The sequence below is a fragment of the Cyanistes caeruleus genome, chromosome 8, assembly GCF_971803275.1.
Source record: "Cyanistes caeruleus chromosome 8, bCyaCae1.hap1.1, whole genome shotgun sequence".
In the NCBI taxonomy this organism is placed as follows: domain Eukaryota; kingdom Metazoa; phylum Chordata; class Aves; order Passeriformes; family Paridae; genus Cyanistes; species Cyanistes caeruleus.
Window position 1 is genome coordinate 37194326 of NC_141708.1, and position 19277 is coordinate 37213602.

At 43.7% G+C, this 19277-nt stretch overlaps 1 protein-coding gene across 9 annotated transcripts in view; it reads right to left on the reverse strand.

Moving 5' to 3' along the window:
- PCDH15 (protocadherin related 15) overlaps positions 1 to 19277 on the reverse strand; it is a 532955-nt gene that overhangs the window by 63586 nt on the left and 450092 nt on the right. For all 9 annotated transcript variants that reach the window (XM_086900046.1, XM_086900037.1, XM_086900044.1 and 6 more), the window contains 2 exons: positions 12335 to 12475; positions 10045 to 10157 (listed from right to left, as the gene is read on the reverse strand). In XM_086900046.1, the coding sequence (XP_086756172.1) occupies positions 10045 to 10157; positions 12335 to 12475 (254 nt within the window). The remainder of the gene's footprint in view (positions 1 to 10044; positions 10158 to 12334; positions 12476 to 19277) is intronic.

Sequence of the window (19277 nt, forward strand, 5' to 3'; positions counted from 1 at the left end):
CCTGGGGCACAATCCCAACTATTGAACCCAAACTTTTCCCATCAAGAAGTGGCCAATCTTCCCTTGAGCTCTGACTTAGAAGCATTTCCTTTGGAATCAATATTGCTTTGAACTTCCCAGAAAAATTTAGATATAATGAATACATGGAATGAAGTTTTGGATCATGCAATATAATAGTGATGTCCTCTTTTATTCACTGATGGAAAAATCCCCTTTTACTCAAACACACATACACAGAGCAGATCCCTCTGCTCCCACCATTCTGCATCAGAGGTTGGAATAAAATTCCTTGTTGCTCCTTATTTATTAAGCTCTAAAACCATTGCTATGAAAAGCCTTTTAATGTGCATTTTACCAATGCAAATGCTAATCTTAGGGATTAAAAAGCTGCTGAAAGGCAGGGAAAGACAGGGGAAAAAAGTTGCCAAAGCTGGAAGCATTTAAAGCTGGAGTTCTTTTGATGAGGTCAGAGAGGAAAATGCCCTTTTTATGCGGCACTATAGATGATGTTGTTTTGTCTTCTAAAGGGGTGGGATTGGAACAGAAGCCCTACATTTAATTCCCAGCACAATTCCAGGATATTTCTGCAGTGGTAATGGCCTTATAGCACCCTCTGCCAGTGGTGAATCTAATGGATTGACAAATCAATAATAATTAGTGAGAGGTTTTGTGTTTGCTCTGGAGGGAGGGAGTAGAACAGCATTCCTCCCACCCCTCCACCATGATAATTGCACTGATTTTATTCCCTTCCTTTTATTCCAGGGATTGGGAACAACAGGAGTAATGCATCAGCTGGAGTGAAACACCCAGCTCATCCCTTCAGAGCATTCCTCTGGATAGTGGAGAAGCAAAGCAGCAAAAGATGAGCATCCAACTTCCTATATCCTGCTCTTTATCCTGTCCTTCCAGCTCTAATAACCTTTCTAAGGGAATAAATTCCTTATTTTCCAATGTTTGAATGGCTCAGATGGAAAATGGTGCTTTTTTCCCAACATATTGTTTGAAGATGTTTTAAGGCACTGTCAAAGGTGTTTTTATGCCATAATTTTGCATCAGCGGATGATAAAAGCTGGAATTTTTGTGGGAAGAGGAAAGCAGAAGAATCCAGCCCAAGCCACCAAGAAAAAGATTTGAAAACCTCCATGGGAGTGGAAAGGAAGGGAATTTCTGTGAGCTTAACACCGCTGTGGGGCAGGAAGGGTGAAGGGATTGGTTTCTCACTGTCCCCAGGTAGGATTGGTGTATCACTGTCACTGGGGTGGGGTTGGTGTGTCTCTGTCTCCCAGCCCACTGCTGGATCCATGGAATCAGAGTGGTTAAGGTTGGAAAAGACCACCAAGACCATCAAATCAAACCATCAACCAGCACCACCCTGCTCACCACTAACAATGTCCCCGCATGCCACATCCACACAGTTTATCAACACTTCCAGGCATGGGGACTCCAAACCTCCCTTGCCATGGAGAAATTCCTCCTGGTGTCCAAGCTGAGCCTCCCCTGGCACAGCTTGAGGCCGTTTCCCCTTGTCCTGTCCCTGTTCCCTGGCAGCAGAGCCCGACCCCCCCTGGCTGTCCCCTCCTGTCAGGGAGTTGTGCAGAGCCAGAAGGTTCCCCTGAGCCTCCTTTGCTCCAGGCTGAGCCCCTTTCCCAGCTCCCTCAGCTGCTCCTGGGGCTCCAGCCCCTTCCCCAGCTCCGTTCCCTGCCCTAGAATTGCTTTGAAATATCTGAAACATTTTTAACGATTCCTTTCTGAGTTTATGAACTCACTACCTGCTTAAATCTGTGATTTCTGATTCCTTCCCAAGACCCACATGCTCAAAATCTACATCCATCCCATCCCTGGATGTAAGAAGGTCCCTTGCAATAAATGATAGTCCACCTGCATCCCAAAAATCTGGGGGATAAACCACAATTAACACCCACTTTAATTCCCATCCCACCTCAGCCTTATCCAGAGTTTTAATCTTCCCTTCTCCACACAACCACCCTTTGGCCATGACAACTTTAATCTATTCCAGACCCCAGTTTCATCCATTTCCATGGTATTTTTTAACATGACCATCACAGCAATATGGTATTTAGGCCCTTTGATTCACTCTAACTTTTCCACAGAAATAATAAATGGTATCTTGGGAGCATTCAGAATGGGATGGAAACCAGGACGGGTCCCAGACCCTCACTGATTTCTTTGGGTATGAAACCACAAAAAGGGTTTATCCCTCAGAAAATAAACAAAGCAACCACAAAGAACAGGATTAAAATAAATACATTATTTGTGCACAAAAATACTGAAAATACATGCAAATTTTAAAAAAACAAAAACCCCTCTGAATTTACTATATCTTAATTATCTGTGTCTTGATCAGAACTGTAAAGGGAGACTGAGCACGTCTCAGATACAATGCAGGGCACAACTACTGGAAGTGTCCAAGTGAAATTTTAACTTTTCCTCTCTACTTTTTTGCCTCTTCTTCTTCTCCTCTGTGCTAAACACATCACTCCCAGCCCTTTTTCAATTTGCCTCATAGCCAATATGCTTTAAATTCACCATGAAACTTTTCTATCTCCTAAAGCACGAATGTGAGATTTAATAAAAAATTAAATTTCAAGCCAGCAAACCCAATAATAATTTGGAAAATTGGTTTAGAGCTGAAGCTTAATAGTGGGATGTGAATGGACTCTATATGAGCCACTTCAATTGCCTCTACTTTGTGGCCTTTATGTTATGTATCTATTTATATAGAATATTATAATAAAAAATGTATTTATATTTTCATTTATGGAGGTCCATAAAAACCCCTCAGAAATTAAGTTTTGGTGCTTTTTAATTACATTGCTTACCTCAACTTGATTAACATTGTGGGTATCTTTATTCTTAGGATGGTGAGAGGGCCAGAGCTGCTGTGGCTGCCCCTGGATCCCTGGAAGTGTCCAAGGCCAGGTTGGATTTTGGGGCTTGGAGCAGCCTGGGATAGTGGAAGGTGTCCCTGACCATGGCAGAGGTGGCACTGGATGGGCTTTAAGGTCCCTTCCAACTCAAACCAGTCTGGACCTCCATGATCCTCATCGCAGCTCTTTTAATCCTTTCACCAGCACATAAAAACTACCTTGGCTTCCTCTGCTTGCTCAAAAAAAGATGGATCTGGACACAGTTTGGAGCAATAATGCATCAATTTATCAAGTTTTTGCTTTCCTAGTAACTACCTGAGCGGCTTGTGCAGGCAATGGTAATTTTTTTTTCAGGAAAAGAATATTTTTTGTCTTAATTAGATGTATTTATCAGCAGTTTATCTTCAGAGTGTAAAATATCCATTTCTGGACCTGATATCCTCCCTTTCTGTCTCAATTCCCAAATTGATTTGAGACACTCTGACCTTCCCATGGTATTTATCTCTAAAACAAATGCCATGGGAATGTGGACATTGCTCCAGTGATCCTATCTTAACTTATAGTATTTTAACCTAAATGTCAGGTTTTGCTCTCCTGATCTTTCTGTGTTCATGTTATCCCTCCAATCTTCCCAAATTAAACCTGAGGTCATGAAGGCAGGAATATTCCTGACAGGATTCTGCAGAAGCAAAAAAAACCCAAAAAACCAAAAATTCCCCCCAAGCACAACAGAGGGCACATGCTTGGATTGGTCAGATTGATGGGATAAATTCCAAGGATAACATGGCTGGAAGGATAACACATTGTGGATGCCACTGGGGTTTAATATGAAAATTATGGATAATTTCAGTTCCACATCTGTATTCCCAGAGTGATCTATTCCTACATTTCCTTAACATGGTGTTGGGAACTCTGACCCTCAGCCTTTCCAAGCACCGGTTCCCTGCCAGGATCTGGCTCCCTGTGCTTTCCTATTCCCCAGCAAACATCTCACCAGAACATTTCATTGAAAAATAATTCCCAAAATTCTAGCTTCCTTTTCATTTGGTATAAAGAGGTACAGGATTTAAATAAAATGTAAACAGCACTGCTAACACAAGGAAAAGTAAGGGAAAAAGGATCCTCCTCCTGTAATCACCTGGTAACTAAGTCCCTAATTTTTTCATGCTTCAGTATCTGCTGGATAAATGATTCAATTTAACTTTATAACCACATTTGTTAATTTTTTATTACAAACCAAATAAAGTACCAGCAGCAAATCACTCTAAAACAGTGATTCCAAATGGAAAATCACACACAGTCTCCCGAATTTAAGCTGCCACTGATGTGGGATGCAAATTCCAAATGTATGTTGGAAGCTCCAGCTTAAGTAGGAGGACAACATCAACTGCTTTTAACCCCACATCTCAAAAATGCTGCAACTAGAAGGTTGCCTGTGGTTTTCCCTTAATAAAATGCAAATTCCATCCTAGGAAAGGAGGGAAAAGCAGTGGCAGGACCTGGATATGCTGGGAGAAAGATGATCCAAATGGATGCTCTAAATCTATCAGCATTAAACAAAATATTTGGAGGGACAAATCCCTTTTAAGGGACAAAAAATAGCCCCCTCTGGACTCTGAAAAGAAAGGAAAAATTATTTCTGATGGGAAAAATGTTCCCTAACAGGGGAAAATCCCAGGGAGCTCTGCTAGGAGGGGAAAAGGGAAACTTCAGTAAACAGAGGTTTAAAGAAATACAGTTCAGGAGCAGCCTGATGGAAAAGCATCTAAGGTGGAATTGATATCCTGGCACTGTCCAAGGCCAGGATGGGCTTGGAACAGCCTGGGATAGTGGAAGGTGTCCCTCCATGGCAGGGAGTGGCACTGGATAGGATTTAAAGTCCCTTCCAGCCAAAACCATTCTGGAATTCCCTGATTCATCAAGGCCTCAGGCATTCACAGATATTGAGAGCCATGGAATATCCCAAGTTGGAAAGGAAGCCACTATTTCAAATTCCTGAGCTCCAACCCAGAGCACTGTGGATGCTTTTTCCACCTTTCTCAAGGAAGTATCAAATTAAAGAGATTCCAACCATGGAATGCCACCCCCTACCCTCACTGTCACTGTGCAGGGTTCCCCATTCCCTATTTCCCAATGAGGAAAACTGTCTGAGTGAACAGCAGGAAACGAGAGAACTGGGGAAAACATCTTGGAATAACTGACTCCTGATACAGCTCCATTATTTTGTTTTGTGAAATCCTTTTGCTTGGATGGTGTTTGACTCCATTATTGAAGGATTTAATTGGGTGGAAAACATTACAACGTCTCTTCCACCAAGGGAGAGCGAGCTCCACGTGTCCCCAGATCTCCCTTTTTAGGCAGAACACAATTCCACAGCAGTGCTGGTGCTGGGAGAGAAATAAAATGAAGTAAAATTCCACACTACATTTACATCGAGTTATAGCTTGGAATTCACAGCTTCCCATATTTCCCCATAAAACTTCGGATTGCTGGGCAACTGGACACGTTTTTTCCGACAGGTCGGGGAGCTGTAATGCAACACTAACAGAAGCGGTAAGTTTGCAAAATTCCCCATTTTTCCTGTTCTGGAATGACTGAACACCTGGTTAATGTGACCACAGGCACTAATTAGGAAGCAATGACGCTGCTCCCGGTTCCCATTCCACTCCCTGCTCCAGCAGCACTTTGCTACGAGCAATGACCTTCCCCTTGCAGAGGATGTGGAATTTATTAATTAACACAAGACCAGAAAGACCCCAAGTCCCTTTCAACTTTTACTGTTTTAAATTGAGGACGTGCTCATAAAGAGGACAGGCTTGCTAAAAACACCACTTTATATTCATCTGAGGTTTCAGTTACATCTGGTCTCCACTGTTTCATAGTGCTACTAATTAATATCTGTTAATTAAGACATGAAAGTGCTGCCATAAGTTGTTGTGAAGTAACAGAAACTTCTGGATCAAATCCTTGATCCAGAGGTGATCTGGGTGAAGTCAGGACAAAAGAAAGAAGAGTTTGGGAAAGGGGCTCTGTATGGCAGATTTGATTTTCTCAAAAAATTGATTAATTTTTTTTACTGGGTTTTAACCTTCTTGATTTGCTTGTCCAAAGGAGCTGTGGCTCCTTGGAAGTATCCAAGTCATGCTGGACAGGGCTTGGAGCAGCCTGGGATAGGGGAAGGTGTCCCTGCCCATGGCAGGGGTGGAATGAGACCGACTTTAAGGTCCTTCCCAAAACCAAACCACTCTGGAATTCCATGATTCTTTATCCAGAGATCATTTTGCTGGCAAATAGCAGGATGAGATCAAAGCTAGCATTAAAAACTTTAATGAATTGTGTGAATTGTCTCACCCTGTTTGGGGCAGGGATGTAGAAAGTGTCTCTGTCCCCACCAACCCAAGCTCCAAGCTCTCCAGGCTGTCACATGGGCTGGAGACACTGAAGTTTCCATGTCTTCCATCAGTTCTGTAGAAAACCAGTGGAATCTGACTGAGAGCCTACACCCTGAGGGAGATGTGGTGACAAAAGCAGCACCAGCCGTGTCCTTCCCTGGCACCAAAGGTCAGCTGAGGTCTGAGGTGGCCGAGCCATCTCCAATGCTCCAGCACTTTGATTCTTTGGGATTTTTGCCTCTTTTCTCCACACTGTGGTTTTGTGGAACAATGCCTGGCTTGGAAAATGCTTTGTTTGTCAGGCCCTGCTACCATCAGCTCTCTCCGAGTCATCCTTAACATCCGTGGCAAGGACAGACAAGTACTCACATGGCAAATGCAGCTGGGCTCCTGGGCTCCACAGGGAAGATCCAGCTGGAGCACTGGGACCATCCAGGCCTGACCACAGAGTCATCAGGGTTGGAAAAGCCCCCAAAGGCCATCGTGACCAACTGGGAACCCAGCAGCGCCCTGTTCCCCACTAACCACGTTCCCACGTGCCACATCCACACACCTGCTTTGACCTCTCCCAAGGATGGGGACTCCACCCTTGCTGTGGACAGCTCCTGCTAAGGCCTGAGCTCCCTTGCCATGGAGAAATTCCTCCTGGTGTCCAAGCTGAGCCTCCCCTGGCACAGCTTGAGGCCGTTTCCCCTTGTCCTGTCCCTGTTCCCTGGCAGCACAGCCCGACCCCCCTGGCTCCAACTGTTTTTCCAGGCAGTTGAAGAGAGTGAGAAGATTGCCCTGCTGCTGCTCTGCTTCTAAGAGTGAGTGAATGCCAGGATGAGAAACATCCCAAATCTCACCCGGCTTCCTCTTGCCAGTCCCCTCCAGAGGAGCCAAGGATGCAGAAGATCCCCTCTGATGGACTTTAGGGGGGATCTCTCACAGTCATTATGAAGGGGGAACTATACTTCCCCCCCTGCCTTATTGTAAACCAATTGCCCTATTCTATATTTTCTTGATCTCAGAGCCCTCAGCTGCCCTTTGCTGTTCAATATAGAGAGCACAGCAGTGCTTACAAGTCTCCAGAAAAATTTACAATCCAAACAAAGAAAGTAGGGGGGAAGAGACCAATTAATTTGCCCCAAATGATGCAATAATGCAGAGGGAGAGCCAGTGAATAAATACCAGTCTGCCTTCATCCACTTGACTGGTGTCTCCTCTGGAAGTCACTCTGAGGCACGGATAATGATCAATCAAAGTCTCCCTGGGTGTGAAGAGGGCTCCAAGCAGTGCTGGTGTTCTGGCAGAGCTGCCAGGCTCTGCAGCTCAGTTCAAGGCAGAGAGGCACTTTCATCTCCCTTTCTGCTCATCCCATCTGCTCTCTCTCTCTATTTTGTATTTATTTTTGACTTTGTAGCACAGGCTGCAGCTTTGTTCTGTTAAACTGTTCAACTGTGACCTTTCCCTAAATACACAGGAAGGAAGTTTGTAAACCAGCTCGAGAACAGTGCTGGAATCATCCAGATTATGATAACTAGACAAGCAAAGATCAATACTAATCCACTCTACAGCCACTAATTCTCAATCCATCTGAAATTTGAGCATCCACATCCACAACAGTTTTTTGTTTTCCAAGCTCTGTGCTGCCTTTCACCCTAAAGATATCTCATGTGAGTGGAAAATGAGGTCCTGTGACACCTGCCAGTTCCAGCTTTCATCATTGCCAACAAACCAAACACAAGGCACAGCTTGCAGACTGTGGCAATCTATGAGAACCTCAGGAGTCAGCACTAGTCCTGCTCCTGAATTTTTGAGAGTCTCAGAGCTGAATCAGAAACTTCCAGGATTGTTTTAATTTAATTTTTGATATTGAGGAAAATAAATAACTGTCTTTGTTGTCCCCTAAAGATTTTAAGAGCTTCTTAACACTGTGCAAAGAATTTCCCAGGAAGGGACCTGTGCTTTGGAAAGGCAAAACCAGACTGTCCAGATAATCCTGAAGAATTCACAGGGACACAAAGATAACCTGGGTTATTCAGGTGTTGTCATCAAAAGGTATTATGGGCTACAAGTCACTTCTTACTGCAGGAGTTCTTCACTGTAGTGAAATAACATTCCCAGCTCCTGGGATAAAACTGGAGTTCAAGACAGGCTCAGGAATCCCACAATCCCAGAGTGGTTTGGGCTGGAGGGGACCTTAAAGCTCATCCAGTGCCACCCCCTGCCATGGGCAGGGACACCTTCCACTGTCCCAGGCTGCTCCAAACCCTGCCCAGCCTGGCCTTGGGCACTTCCAGGGATCCAGGGGCAGCCACAGCTGCTCTGGGCACCCTGTGCCAGGGCCTGCCCACCCTCCCAGGGAACAATTCCTTCCCAAAATCCCATCTATCCCTGCCCTCTGGCAGTCTGAACCCATTCCCTGTGTCCTGTCACCCCAGTTCCCGATGCAGGGTCCCTCTCCAGCCTCCCTGTATCCCTTCAGGCCCTGGAAGGAGCTGTGAGGTCTCCACACACCCTTCCCTTCTCCAGGCTGAGCAGCCCCAGCTCTCCCAGCCTGGCTCCAGAGGGAAGCTGCTCCAGTCCCCTCAGCAATTTCTGGGCCCTCTCTGGACTTGCTCCACACCTGCCTGCCCTGATCTGAAATTCCAGTCACAAATGGACATTTTTATTTGCTACATTACCCAAAGTAATGCAGCAAACACTGCGTAACTCTGGAGATACCCAAGGAACTGTAGGGAGCAGCAGGACCAATTTCTCTCTCTCAAATAGTCCTTCAGCAAAGGATAATTATTAAATGCAAAGTTTGTAATTTTGCTCTGGTCCTTCAGATTTCACATTTGTTCCAAGTTAAATACAAAATTAGGAGAAGAGAGGCATGTTTTTGCTATTTTTCACTTCTATAAGTGAGAAATATGCTAATACTCCAATCATGAGGACAAATAGAGTGCAGATAACGAGTTTTTGTCTAAACTCTTTAAATAGCTGAGCAAGCCCATCCTTCAGGGCTTTCTGAAGACAATTTATGTTCAATTTCTGCTTTCTGATTCCCTGCAGTCCTTGGATATGGAAATAGCTGTACAAGCCCTGCTACATTCTGCTGCTGATTATGCCACTGCAATGGCATAGAGAGAACACATTGCAACTTCTTGATATATTGAAGCTGCTTGCCCTGATCTTATCACTTCCTATTATTGTACAGATGCCAAATTCATGAGCACATTCTCTGTTACAAAACTTCACAAACTAATCAGCCTGTGCTCTGCTTTTTGGTTTGCTTTTGACCAATTTTAAGACACTGAGGTTGATGATATTGAATTGTCAGAGGGTAAATTTACAAAATCATGTCTCTGTGGTGATAATAACCATCACCTGCACGTCTAAGATTGAAGAGGTCGAGTTTGAGTTCTCTCATGCCTCACACAAATGGTAGAAGAAGGTGTAGAAGATCAAGAAATGCCTCACAAAAACGGTGGAAATGGTCAAAACACACTCCAGGAAATTTAACTCGGAGCCCTGGTGATCCCAGTCCCAGTTCCAGGGCATGAGATTTATTTATCCAAATGACTGATATTTTCAACAACTTCTGAGGGAAAAAACTTCAAGCAAACCTTCCCTCACCATCACCACCAGCCCAGATCTTTCTAACTGGGGACAACCTGCTCAGACAGTAAAATTCTACCATGAGTATTTTCATAGCTTTATTTCAGACAAGCCTTCATGCAGGACTTTGTTTTGACTTTAAAAATACCAGTTTTAGGGTGAAAGAATGAACTCTTTACCTGTATTCATCCTGTGTGAAGCGTGGAATGACTGAGGGCTGCAGCACCACAATTTCCACCATGGTGGTGTTGAACTTCACTGGGTCCCCATCATCGTAGGCAATGACCACCAGCTACAAACAACACAGAAAATCAGGCTCTGACTACACAAAAGAACGTTTTTCATCCTGACTTCCAGCAATTCTGGTATTTGCAGGGTCTAAAAAATTCAGACGTTATTTTCTTTTTGCTGCAAGCCACAAATTGTACAAGAGCAAAAGGAAAAGGTGACAGCCACCCTCAGGTTGAATCTCTGCTGGAAAATTTACAGTGAATTGGAGGAATTTATTCCTGAAAAGGGTTTTTAAACATTGGAATGGGTTGCTCAGGGAAGTGTGGAGTCTCTATTGCTGGAGATGTCCAAGAAACTGCTGGATATGGCACTTAGTGCACTGGTGAGAACTGGCCACAGGTTGGACTCGATGATCCTGGAGGGGTTTCCCAACCTCAGTGATTCTGGGATTCTGTAACTCCCAATAAAACAAACAGGAAAAGCCCTGGGTGAAAATTATCTGTTGCTGACATTAATATCTAGAACCAAGGGCTCATGTTAGAACAAAAAAATTAACATTACTTCTCACCTCCCTCCAAAAAGTCCTCTGCGGAAAAGAAATGCTGCAAGCTCAAACATGGACAAGACCAAATTACCTTCTCTTAATGAGGCCTGTTATAAATATTTTGATTTTTAAAAATCTTTTCTCATGTCTATTTGTTGATTTAATCCATGATTTTGTGCTGGCACAAGCAGGTTCATTTGTTTCTAGCTTTCACATGAAATCTGCTTGCAAAAGGATGTGACTCCAGCCCACTGAAGAAGGAGCAATGGGCTTTTTGCCAGTTTCCTTCCTAATTTTTCCTTATTTCTGGAGGTCACTACATGAGGCAGGTATGAATCTCATTCTAGCATGGCATTTCCAACTTATTTTTGCCAGTCCAAGCTATTCCACAATAACCCTTTTTTTTTTTTTTTTTTTCCAGCCAGTATATCAGGAAAGTCACCAGTGCAAGATAAAATTGCAGAAATTTTCAATATGTTAAATTATGACTGGAAAAATTCCTAGAGGATTCAGCAGCAGACACAAGCCCAGTGGTCTTGAAGCAAATACCAACTCCAAGTGTACACATCACTTCTTTGTCTTTTTTCCTAAGAATCCACATTTTCTGAAAAGTAATTCTGGGCTGAATGTCCCATTTACTGCACTAATATGAAGCAGTGTAGGATAGTTCCCAGTTTTGGAAAACAGCCCCACAAAATAAGTACTAAGAAGTAAACACAACAAATACAGCCACAGAAAACTTCCACTCTGGTGATGTTAACCAAGAAAAAGTCCTCTTCCCCCTTAGGTTTTATTATATTAATTAGAAACTTAAAAGGACTTAAATTAGCAGTGTCATAAACCAGGGACTGCTGCAGCTCAAGCAGCCCTTGATGGGACACTCAGGAGTGGAAAACAGTGGCCAGCTTTATTCCCCATAATTATTTATTTGCAAATAAACCTCTCTTTAACTCTCATTTCAGAAATAAATAAAAGAAGAAAAAAAACCACCTTAATGACTGTAGGGAAATTACATCAAACCTAAGATACTATGGACATTATTTTTTTCCTTACTGAACCACTTCTATTTTAATTTTTTACTACCCACTCCCTTCAAGGATCTTAAAGGGCAGGTGTTCTACTGATTTATGTTAAAATCATACCTTAATCCACACTAATTGTCTCCAGACTCCTTAGGACCAGTGACAACAAAATGGGAATTTAAGTTTCCTTAAAATTCATGTTTTTACATTAAAACACTTGTGAACAGGAGCTCTTGAACTACCCAGCTATGCAGTGACTTTATTTACAAGATATCTTGCTCTTCTTTCAAAGCTCTCCCCAGATTCTCCCCAAAAGCCCCGTTGAAGGTGAACTTGGAAAAATGAGGGTTCCCCAAGCTTCCTCCCTGGTTTCCCCACCCTCCCAACAGGTGCAACTACATCCATCCATGACATTCCTGAAATCACAATGGCACAAAACACATACACCAGGAGAAAAAGAGGGAAGCAAAGGAACAAACAGAATTGAAATGTTGCACAGAAACCCAATGAAAGGTTGCGCTTGATCTTTGAGGTCTTTTTCAACCTTAATGGATTCTGGGATCTTTCTATGCAAGAGGAGAAACAGGAAAAAAAAAAAGGAGAACCATGACAGCAAAAAGGAATCTCTGCAAGCTCAGGGAACATTTTATGGCATTGCAGCTGAATTTGTACCTTGAACACTGTGCTGGGCTCTTCATTGAGGTTCACTCGGGTGACGACACGTCCAGAGGTTTCCTCCACATCAAAAATACTGGCACTGTAGGGAAACTGGACAACATCCACCTTGTAGCGGACCCAACTTGCTGGGGTGCCCTGGAATGCAGAAAGAGACAAATTGGGTATTTTTGGATTTTTACACACCTCCTGAAGGATTAAAATGCAACACTGGTAAGGCCATCACAAGCAAAACTTGCTGTTTGTCTTCCTCAAACCTGAGCAACCCATTCAATTCCCCCCAAAAGCCTTCCATGACACCTGAGAGGTCCAGGAAGAAAAATCACCAGAGGTTTGGAAAGAAAAGGGCCGAATCCCCACCTACTTAAACCCAGAAATTTTTTATAAAAACTGAAATTTTCAAACAGAAGATGGGCATGGCTTAAGGCTGGTTAAAATACCTTCCAAATATATTTTGACTAGGATAAAACTAATTTAAAGTTTAAGAAACTTATCAGTGGTTAAAGAAAATGTTGTTTTGCAGATGGATTTTAAGCAGTCCCAAAAGGAGCCCTCCCCAAAGCTCAGACCCGGCTTTGGTGACAAGGACTGAGCTCAGGCAGCCCCTGGGTGTGTCACACACTGTCTGAAACACCAAAGCAAAAGGGGGATCAGAAGCAGCATTGCCAGAGGGTTGAAGCGAGGAATTTCTCCCATCAGTATCTCAGCATTTTCTAATTGAAGGCTACTTACCCATGGAACAGTTTTACCACCTACCTAAAAAATAACAATTACTGGAAGGATGTTGTTTCTTAGGGTATCCATTATTTTCCAATGATACCATTATTGAAAATACCTCAGGGGTCACTGAGTCCAGCCATTAGCCCAGTGCTCCCAGGGCCAGCACTGACTCATGTCCCCAAGTGCCACCAGCCACATCTTTATTGAACACTTCCAAAGCTCCCTAGGCAGCCCCTGCCAAGGCCTGAGCTCCCTTGCCATGGAGAAATTCCTCCTGCTGTCCAAGCTGAGCCTCCCCTGGCACAGCTTGAGGCCGTTTCCCCTTGTCCTGTCCCTGTTCCCTGGCAGCACAGCCCGACCCCCCTGGCTGTCCCCTACTGTCAGGGAGTTGTGCAGAGCCAGAAGGTTCCCCTGAGCCTCCTTTGCTCCAGGCTGAGCCCCTTTCCCAGCTCCCTCAGCTGCTCCTGGGGCTCCAGCCCCTTCCCCAGCTCCGTTCCCTGCCCTGGACACGCTCCAGCCCCTCCAGGGCTCTCTGGCCAGGAAGACCCAGAACAGACTCTAGGATTTGAGGTGCCAGCACAGGTGGACAGACTCTGCCCTGGGCCTGCTGGCATCCAGTAAGTGATGATTGTCCTTAAACCACTTCTTGTTGCTGATACATTTATGGAAACATTTTTTATTCTCTTTTATGGCTGTAGCCAGAGAAGTTATAGCTGGGCTTTGGCCCTTTTCTTTCCACACACTCCAGGGAACTGGACCTCCTGGATATTTCCTCTCTGCATCTCCTGTAGGGTTTTGTCTCTGCAGGGTTTTTTTTACCAGCAGACACCTGGTAGGTTGAAGTCCCTCATGAGAACCAAGGTTTGCAACGGGGTAGCTTCACCCAGCTACCTTTAGGATTTCTCATCTGCCTCCTCATCCAGGGGTAGGACAGATTCCCTCCAACCCTCTTTGCACACTAATGTCTGAATAATGATTTTCCAGCATGTAAAAATCCGGACATACAGAGATTTGTGACATTTTACAAAATTCCAACTAAATTATTTTGCTAAATATATTTGGGAATGGATTCAGAGAAACACTTTTGCCCTAGCAACAGCATGATTTAATTTCTGAAAGCCTCCGAGTCTTGATCTCAGATCAGGCTTTGACCTTTATATTGTGTTTAAACAGCCAAAACATCATTAATGGTGGAGTGTTGATTTTCACCTGTATTCAGTAATGTGCTTTGTTGGGATTGGGAATATATTCCATGTCCCATGCCAGCCACGAACTACATGAAAACAGAGCATTTCCTTTTGTAAACAGCAGTGGAAATGGCTGCAAAAGTGGTTTGAGCTCACTAAATGCTATCAATGTTTTGCTGATCCAACAAAAGACATTTGAATACTGCCTCTTAGAGCTCTCCAAGGAATTCCAGCCTGGGCAGGGTTTATGTGGCCATCAGCAGATTTAATCATCCCAACTGGGTCTGCCAAGCATGTTTGAGTGGTTAGCAAATTAATAAATGATTGTGTTCATAGTTAAAAGCACTTCACACATGCTAAAGAGGGCAAATCCTGGAAAAAGTGAGAAAATTCTGGGATCACGGCATAGCAGAGTTCATTATCAACTTTCCCCCGGCGTTCTCTGCTTCAGTCATTTTTCTTCAATGTTATAATTAAGAGCAAATTACCTGCTGAAATCCAGCCTATTTGGGCTGGGAGTAATGGCCTTAAACTTCCTTGGAAGACAAAGAGCCCTCATCATCATTAAAGCTCCCCACACCAGGTAATTTGTGATTAACTAAACAAAAATATCATCACATTTTTGTTGCTCCTGATGTGATTATCAAGTACACTTTGCTCCTGTCACTTCAGAAAAATAACAAAACTGGGATTTATTTTTTATTTATGGCATTTTGGCACTGATATAATTAGAAAAATCTCCAGAGAGATTTCCCAGGGAAATCTATTTAGAAGCGAGTTTTAATTATCTGAAATATTAATCATCTTTTGCCTCTGTTCTAAATTAATTTAGATGCATTATTATGTCTGCAGCAAAACTTGAATCTAGCTGATAATATTCCCAAATAAACCACAGAGCAAGGATTGTGCTTGGCAGGAACCACATTCATTCTCTCCAACTAAAGTTTCCCTGAGACTCAGGACTAACATGAAACTTAAAAAAAAAACCTCATCCAGATCCAATTACTTCTTCCATGGCTGCATAATTCCATAAGATTCCATTTGCTCAGGGGGAATGCCATTTATTTCTGACACAGCTGACAGCTACAAGCATGTCCCCAATATTGGTGAAGCTGCCCGTGGAAAAGTGGCCTTGCATGACACACAGGTGCACTGTCCAGATAGCTCCCAGCAGGAAAACTGTAATGGAATGAGGCCAGGAAAAATGGGGAAAAGGGAAATACCACATTTGTTGGGGGTTTTAATGCGTTTTTCTGCAAGCAACTCAAGAGGAAGCCAGGAATTGTTACTTCCATTATTCAGGAGAGGAAGGATGGAGCACCTCTGCTAGGAAGACAAGAGGGGAGAACTGGGAATCTCCAGCCTCGAGAAGAGAAGGCTCCAGGGAGACCTTACAGCTTTGTCCGGTGCCTAAAGGGGATCCAGGAGAGCTGGAGAGGGACTGGGGACAAGGGATGGAGGGGCAGGACACAGGGAATGGCTTCCCAGTGCCAGAGGGCAGGGATAGATGGGATATTGGGAAGGAATTGTTCCCTGGGAGGGTGGGCAGGCCCTGGCACAGGGTGCCCAGAGCAGCTGTGGCTGCCCCTGGATCCCTGGAAGTGTCCAAGGCCAGGTTGGATGGGGCTTGAAGCACCAGTGGAAGGTGTCCCTGCCCATGGCAGGGGGTGGCACTGGATGGGGTTAAAGGACCCTCCCAACCCAAACCACTCTGGGATTCAAACTGGTAACAGACTGAAAACCCCAGAATTTCTTGGCCCAGGAGAGAATGTGGAAGAATGGATTTCACTTTCATTTGAAGGTGACAGGTGAAGATCCCAGGTGTGCCTGGATTTCACCCTTAAGGACCAGTATGGAATGGCAGCATCATGAAGACAGGGTTATTTCCCAGATCCCTCTCCATATATTATCTTTATATATAGATTTCAGCTCAAGTCTGAATCATTTGTATAATAAGGAGCTCAGTAAGGAAAGTTTTCTAAATCTAGTTCAATTAAAAAAATTCGAGAGTGGGGCTAAACCCCCCAAATTACAAAACAGGTTTTTGTAACTTACTCAAAGCAGCCATGGGAGATGGGACAGCCAAGAGCAGGTGGATGAACTTGGTGGATCTTACACCTGCTCAGGGTTGTGAATGGTGCACTTGTGTAAATTCACCCTAATTTCATTCATATAAACCCTAAAATTTGAAGGATTTTACTCTTTAGCAGGTAACTCAACAAGAGGGCCTGATATTCTGAATTGCTAAAGCTGGAAATTCTGAACTTTAACTCTCACAAGCTGAACACAAAAAACCCCATCAACTTTTAAAGCCTTGAGTTAAAATTACTTGAACTACTCCTGGAATTTGCAGCATGTGTCCCATATTGTAATCTCCAGTAGCCACTGAAATTCCACATGAAGAGCTTTTAAAAGATCAAGGTCTGGCCCACCTGAAAATGGTTTTACCTCTAATTAAAATGCAGTGAAATCTTTAATTAAATATCTCATAGCCTCTTATTTTAAGTGAGTGCATGGAAGACAATAAGGACAATTACTCACAATTTGACAAAAGAGCTCCACTGAAAGAAAACCTCAGGAGGTGTTAGGAGAACAGAAAAAGCATTAAATGGGACTTTCTGGAGCTCTGGAAGCTGGCTGCTCGTTAAAATTAGTGTTCTTCATCTGTTTCTATTAACATTTCAAATTAAAAAAAAAGTCAGGATATGGAGGGGAATTGCCCATAGCAGAAGTATCCCAGCTCTTACAGTGATAACCCATATCAGAAAAGGGATGTACAGGAAAAACAAACACTTCTTTTTATGTCAGTTCTGGGAATCACCTCTGACAAATAAACTGAGCATTTATCAAACAACTCCTGGTGCTCTCCTGCCCACATTTTAGGAGGATTAAGAGCTTTGAGACCACTCAGAAGCACTTCTTCATCTCTCATTACCAGGCCACTTCAGTGGTGCGTAAAATGTTCACCAGGAAGAAAACTCTCCTTGTCTCCAAAGGATTTATCCAACACTAATCCAGGCTGATGATTTCTTCAGCTACAAAGGATGATCTAAATGCCCATAAAGGAGATGGCAGCAATAGGTGCTGGCTGGGAGACTGCAGACTGTGCCAGCAATATCCAGAAGTGATGGCAGGTGATTGAGCCAGCTACTGGCTTTGTCCAACCTTTGGAATCTTTCCCTGAAAAGGCTGGGAAATAACTAAGAGAACCCAAATCTGAACACATTTGTCTTAACTGAAGCAAAGCAGGACTTGAAAGGAAATATTTTCATAGAGGTGCTTCTCCCCTTTTACTCTGCTCAGGTGGGCTCCCACCTGGAATTCGGTGCACAGTTCTGGTGCCTCCAACATAAGGAGGTCATGGAACTGCTGGAGAGAGTCCTGGGAGGCACCAGGATGATCAGAGGGATGGAGCAGCTCTGCTGGGAGGAAAGGCTGGCACAGCTGGGATTGTTCAGCCTGGAGAGGAGAAGCTTTGGGGTGACCAAATTGTGGCCTTCCAGGGCCTGAAGGGGCTGACAAGAAAGATGGAGAGAGATTCTGTACAAGGGATGGAGGGACAGGACACAGGGAATGGCTTCCCAGTGCCAGAGATCAGGGATGGATGGGATATTGGGAAGGAATTGTTCCCTGGGAGGGTGGGCAGGCCCTGGCACAGGGTGCCCAGAGCAGCTGTGGCTGCCCCTGGATCCCTGGAAGTGGCCAAGGCCAGGTTGGACTTTGGAGCACTTTGGAGTGCTTGGAGCACTCTGGGATGGTGACCTTGAAGCTCACCTCATTTCAGCCCCTCCCACAGCTCTCTCTGTCTTAGTTTTGTTCCACTTCTGTTCCCATTGTGGGCAGCTGGACAAAGCCAGCTGGGAATTGCTCTGGGAGCACAAATCCAGCCAAGGCTCTTAGGGTGCTCCTGCTCACCTGGAATTCCAGGGGTGTTTTGGAGGCAGAGCTTCCCTGCACAGGGCTCACCAGTTGTCCTGGTCACAGTATCCAACAGCCTAAACTCACCTACTCCAAGGGACTAAAATACCCCAATAAATGGAAACTTCCCTAAGCTGCAGCTGGACACCACCTCTGGAATGGAAGCTCAAGCTGATGCATGAGGGAGAACTCACAATTAAAGGGATTGTTCACATGGAAAAAGTGCTCGGCTGCCTTAACAATTTGAGTTGCAATGTGCTTAAAATCAAGAATTTTTATTCTTATAAGGTTTATCAGTTATTTAGAAAGAATTTAAGCTGTTCCCAAGTTTTCCTTAGCAGTCATGGCTCTATTTTAGACACATCATTCCCTCTGGCCTGGTTTTGTTGCTTATTGCTTAATATTTCCTGCATATACCTGGAATTAGGTAGAAACTCCTCTGGGAAAGGCAGGGTGAGCAACTTTAAGATGAACCAAGTAATTTGAAAAATTATTTATGTATTTATGTAAATTGTTACTACTTTAAAAATGTAGAAAAATCTGCTGTAGTTCATTCCAAACAACCAAAGGACAAAATGTTAATTTACCAGATTTTGTGAAAACAAAATATTCAGGCAAAACTTCCCAGATTTCAATGACCAGAAGGGTATTTCAGATTTATAACACATGCAAAAGTAGCTATTAAAACATAATTTATGTTCTCAGTCACTGCAAATAAAAAGAGAATTAAAACTAGAAAAGAAAGGAGCAACTGGTAAGAATTTAAAGTGACATTTACTCAAAACAGCCCTGCAAATCTTGCTGTGGCCTTTAGAGAAAAGCTCTGGGTTTTATGTTTTAATTGACATTTCACCAAGGATTGGTAGAATAACTATCAGAGGTCTCTGATGTCTTCAGGCCAGGAGGTTTTGACCACTTTGAAACCCACAGGTCAAAATAAAAGCATTACAAAGAATCTCTGAGGAAGTGCTTGACTCTGGCACAAATTGTTTCTGTTTTAACTGAGCAACGCTTTGCAAAAATTAGAAATCTCTGGGGTTTTTGCAGCAAAACCCATCCTCTTATCAATGGTACATTCTAATGGTGGACTAAGGTATTTTCACCCTCAGATTTGT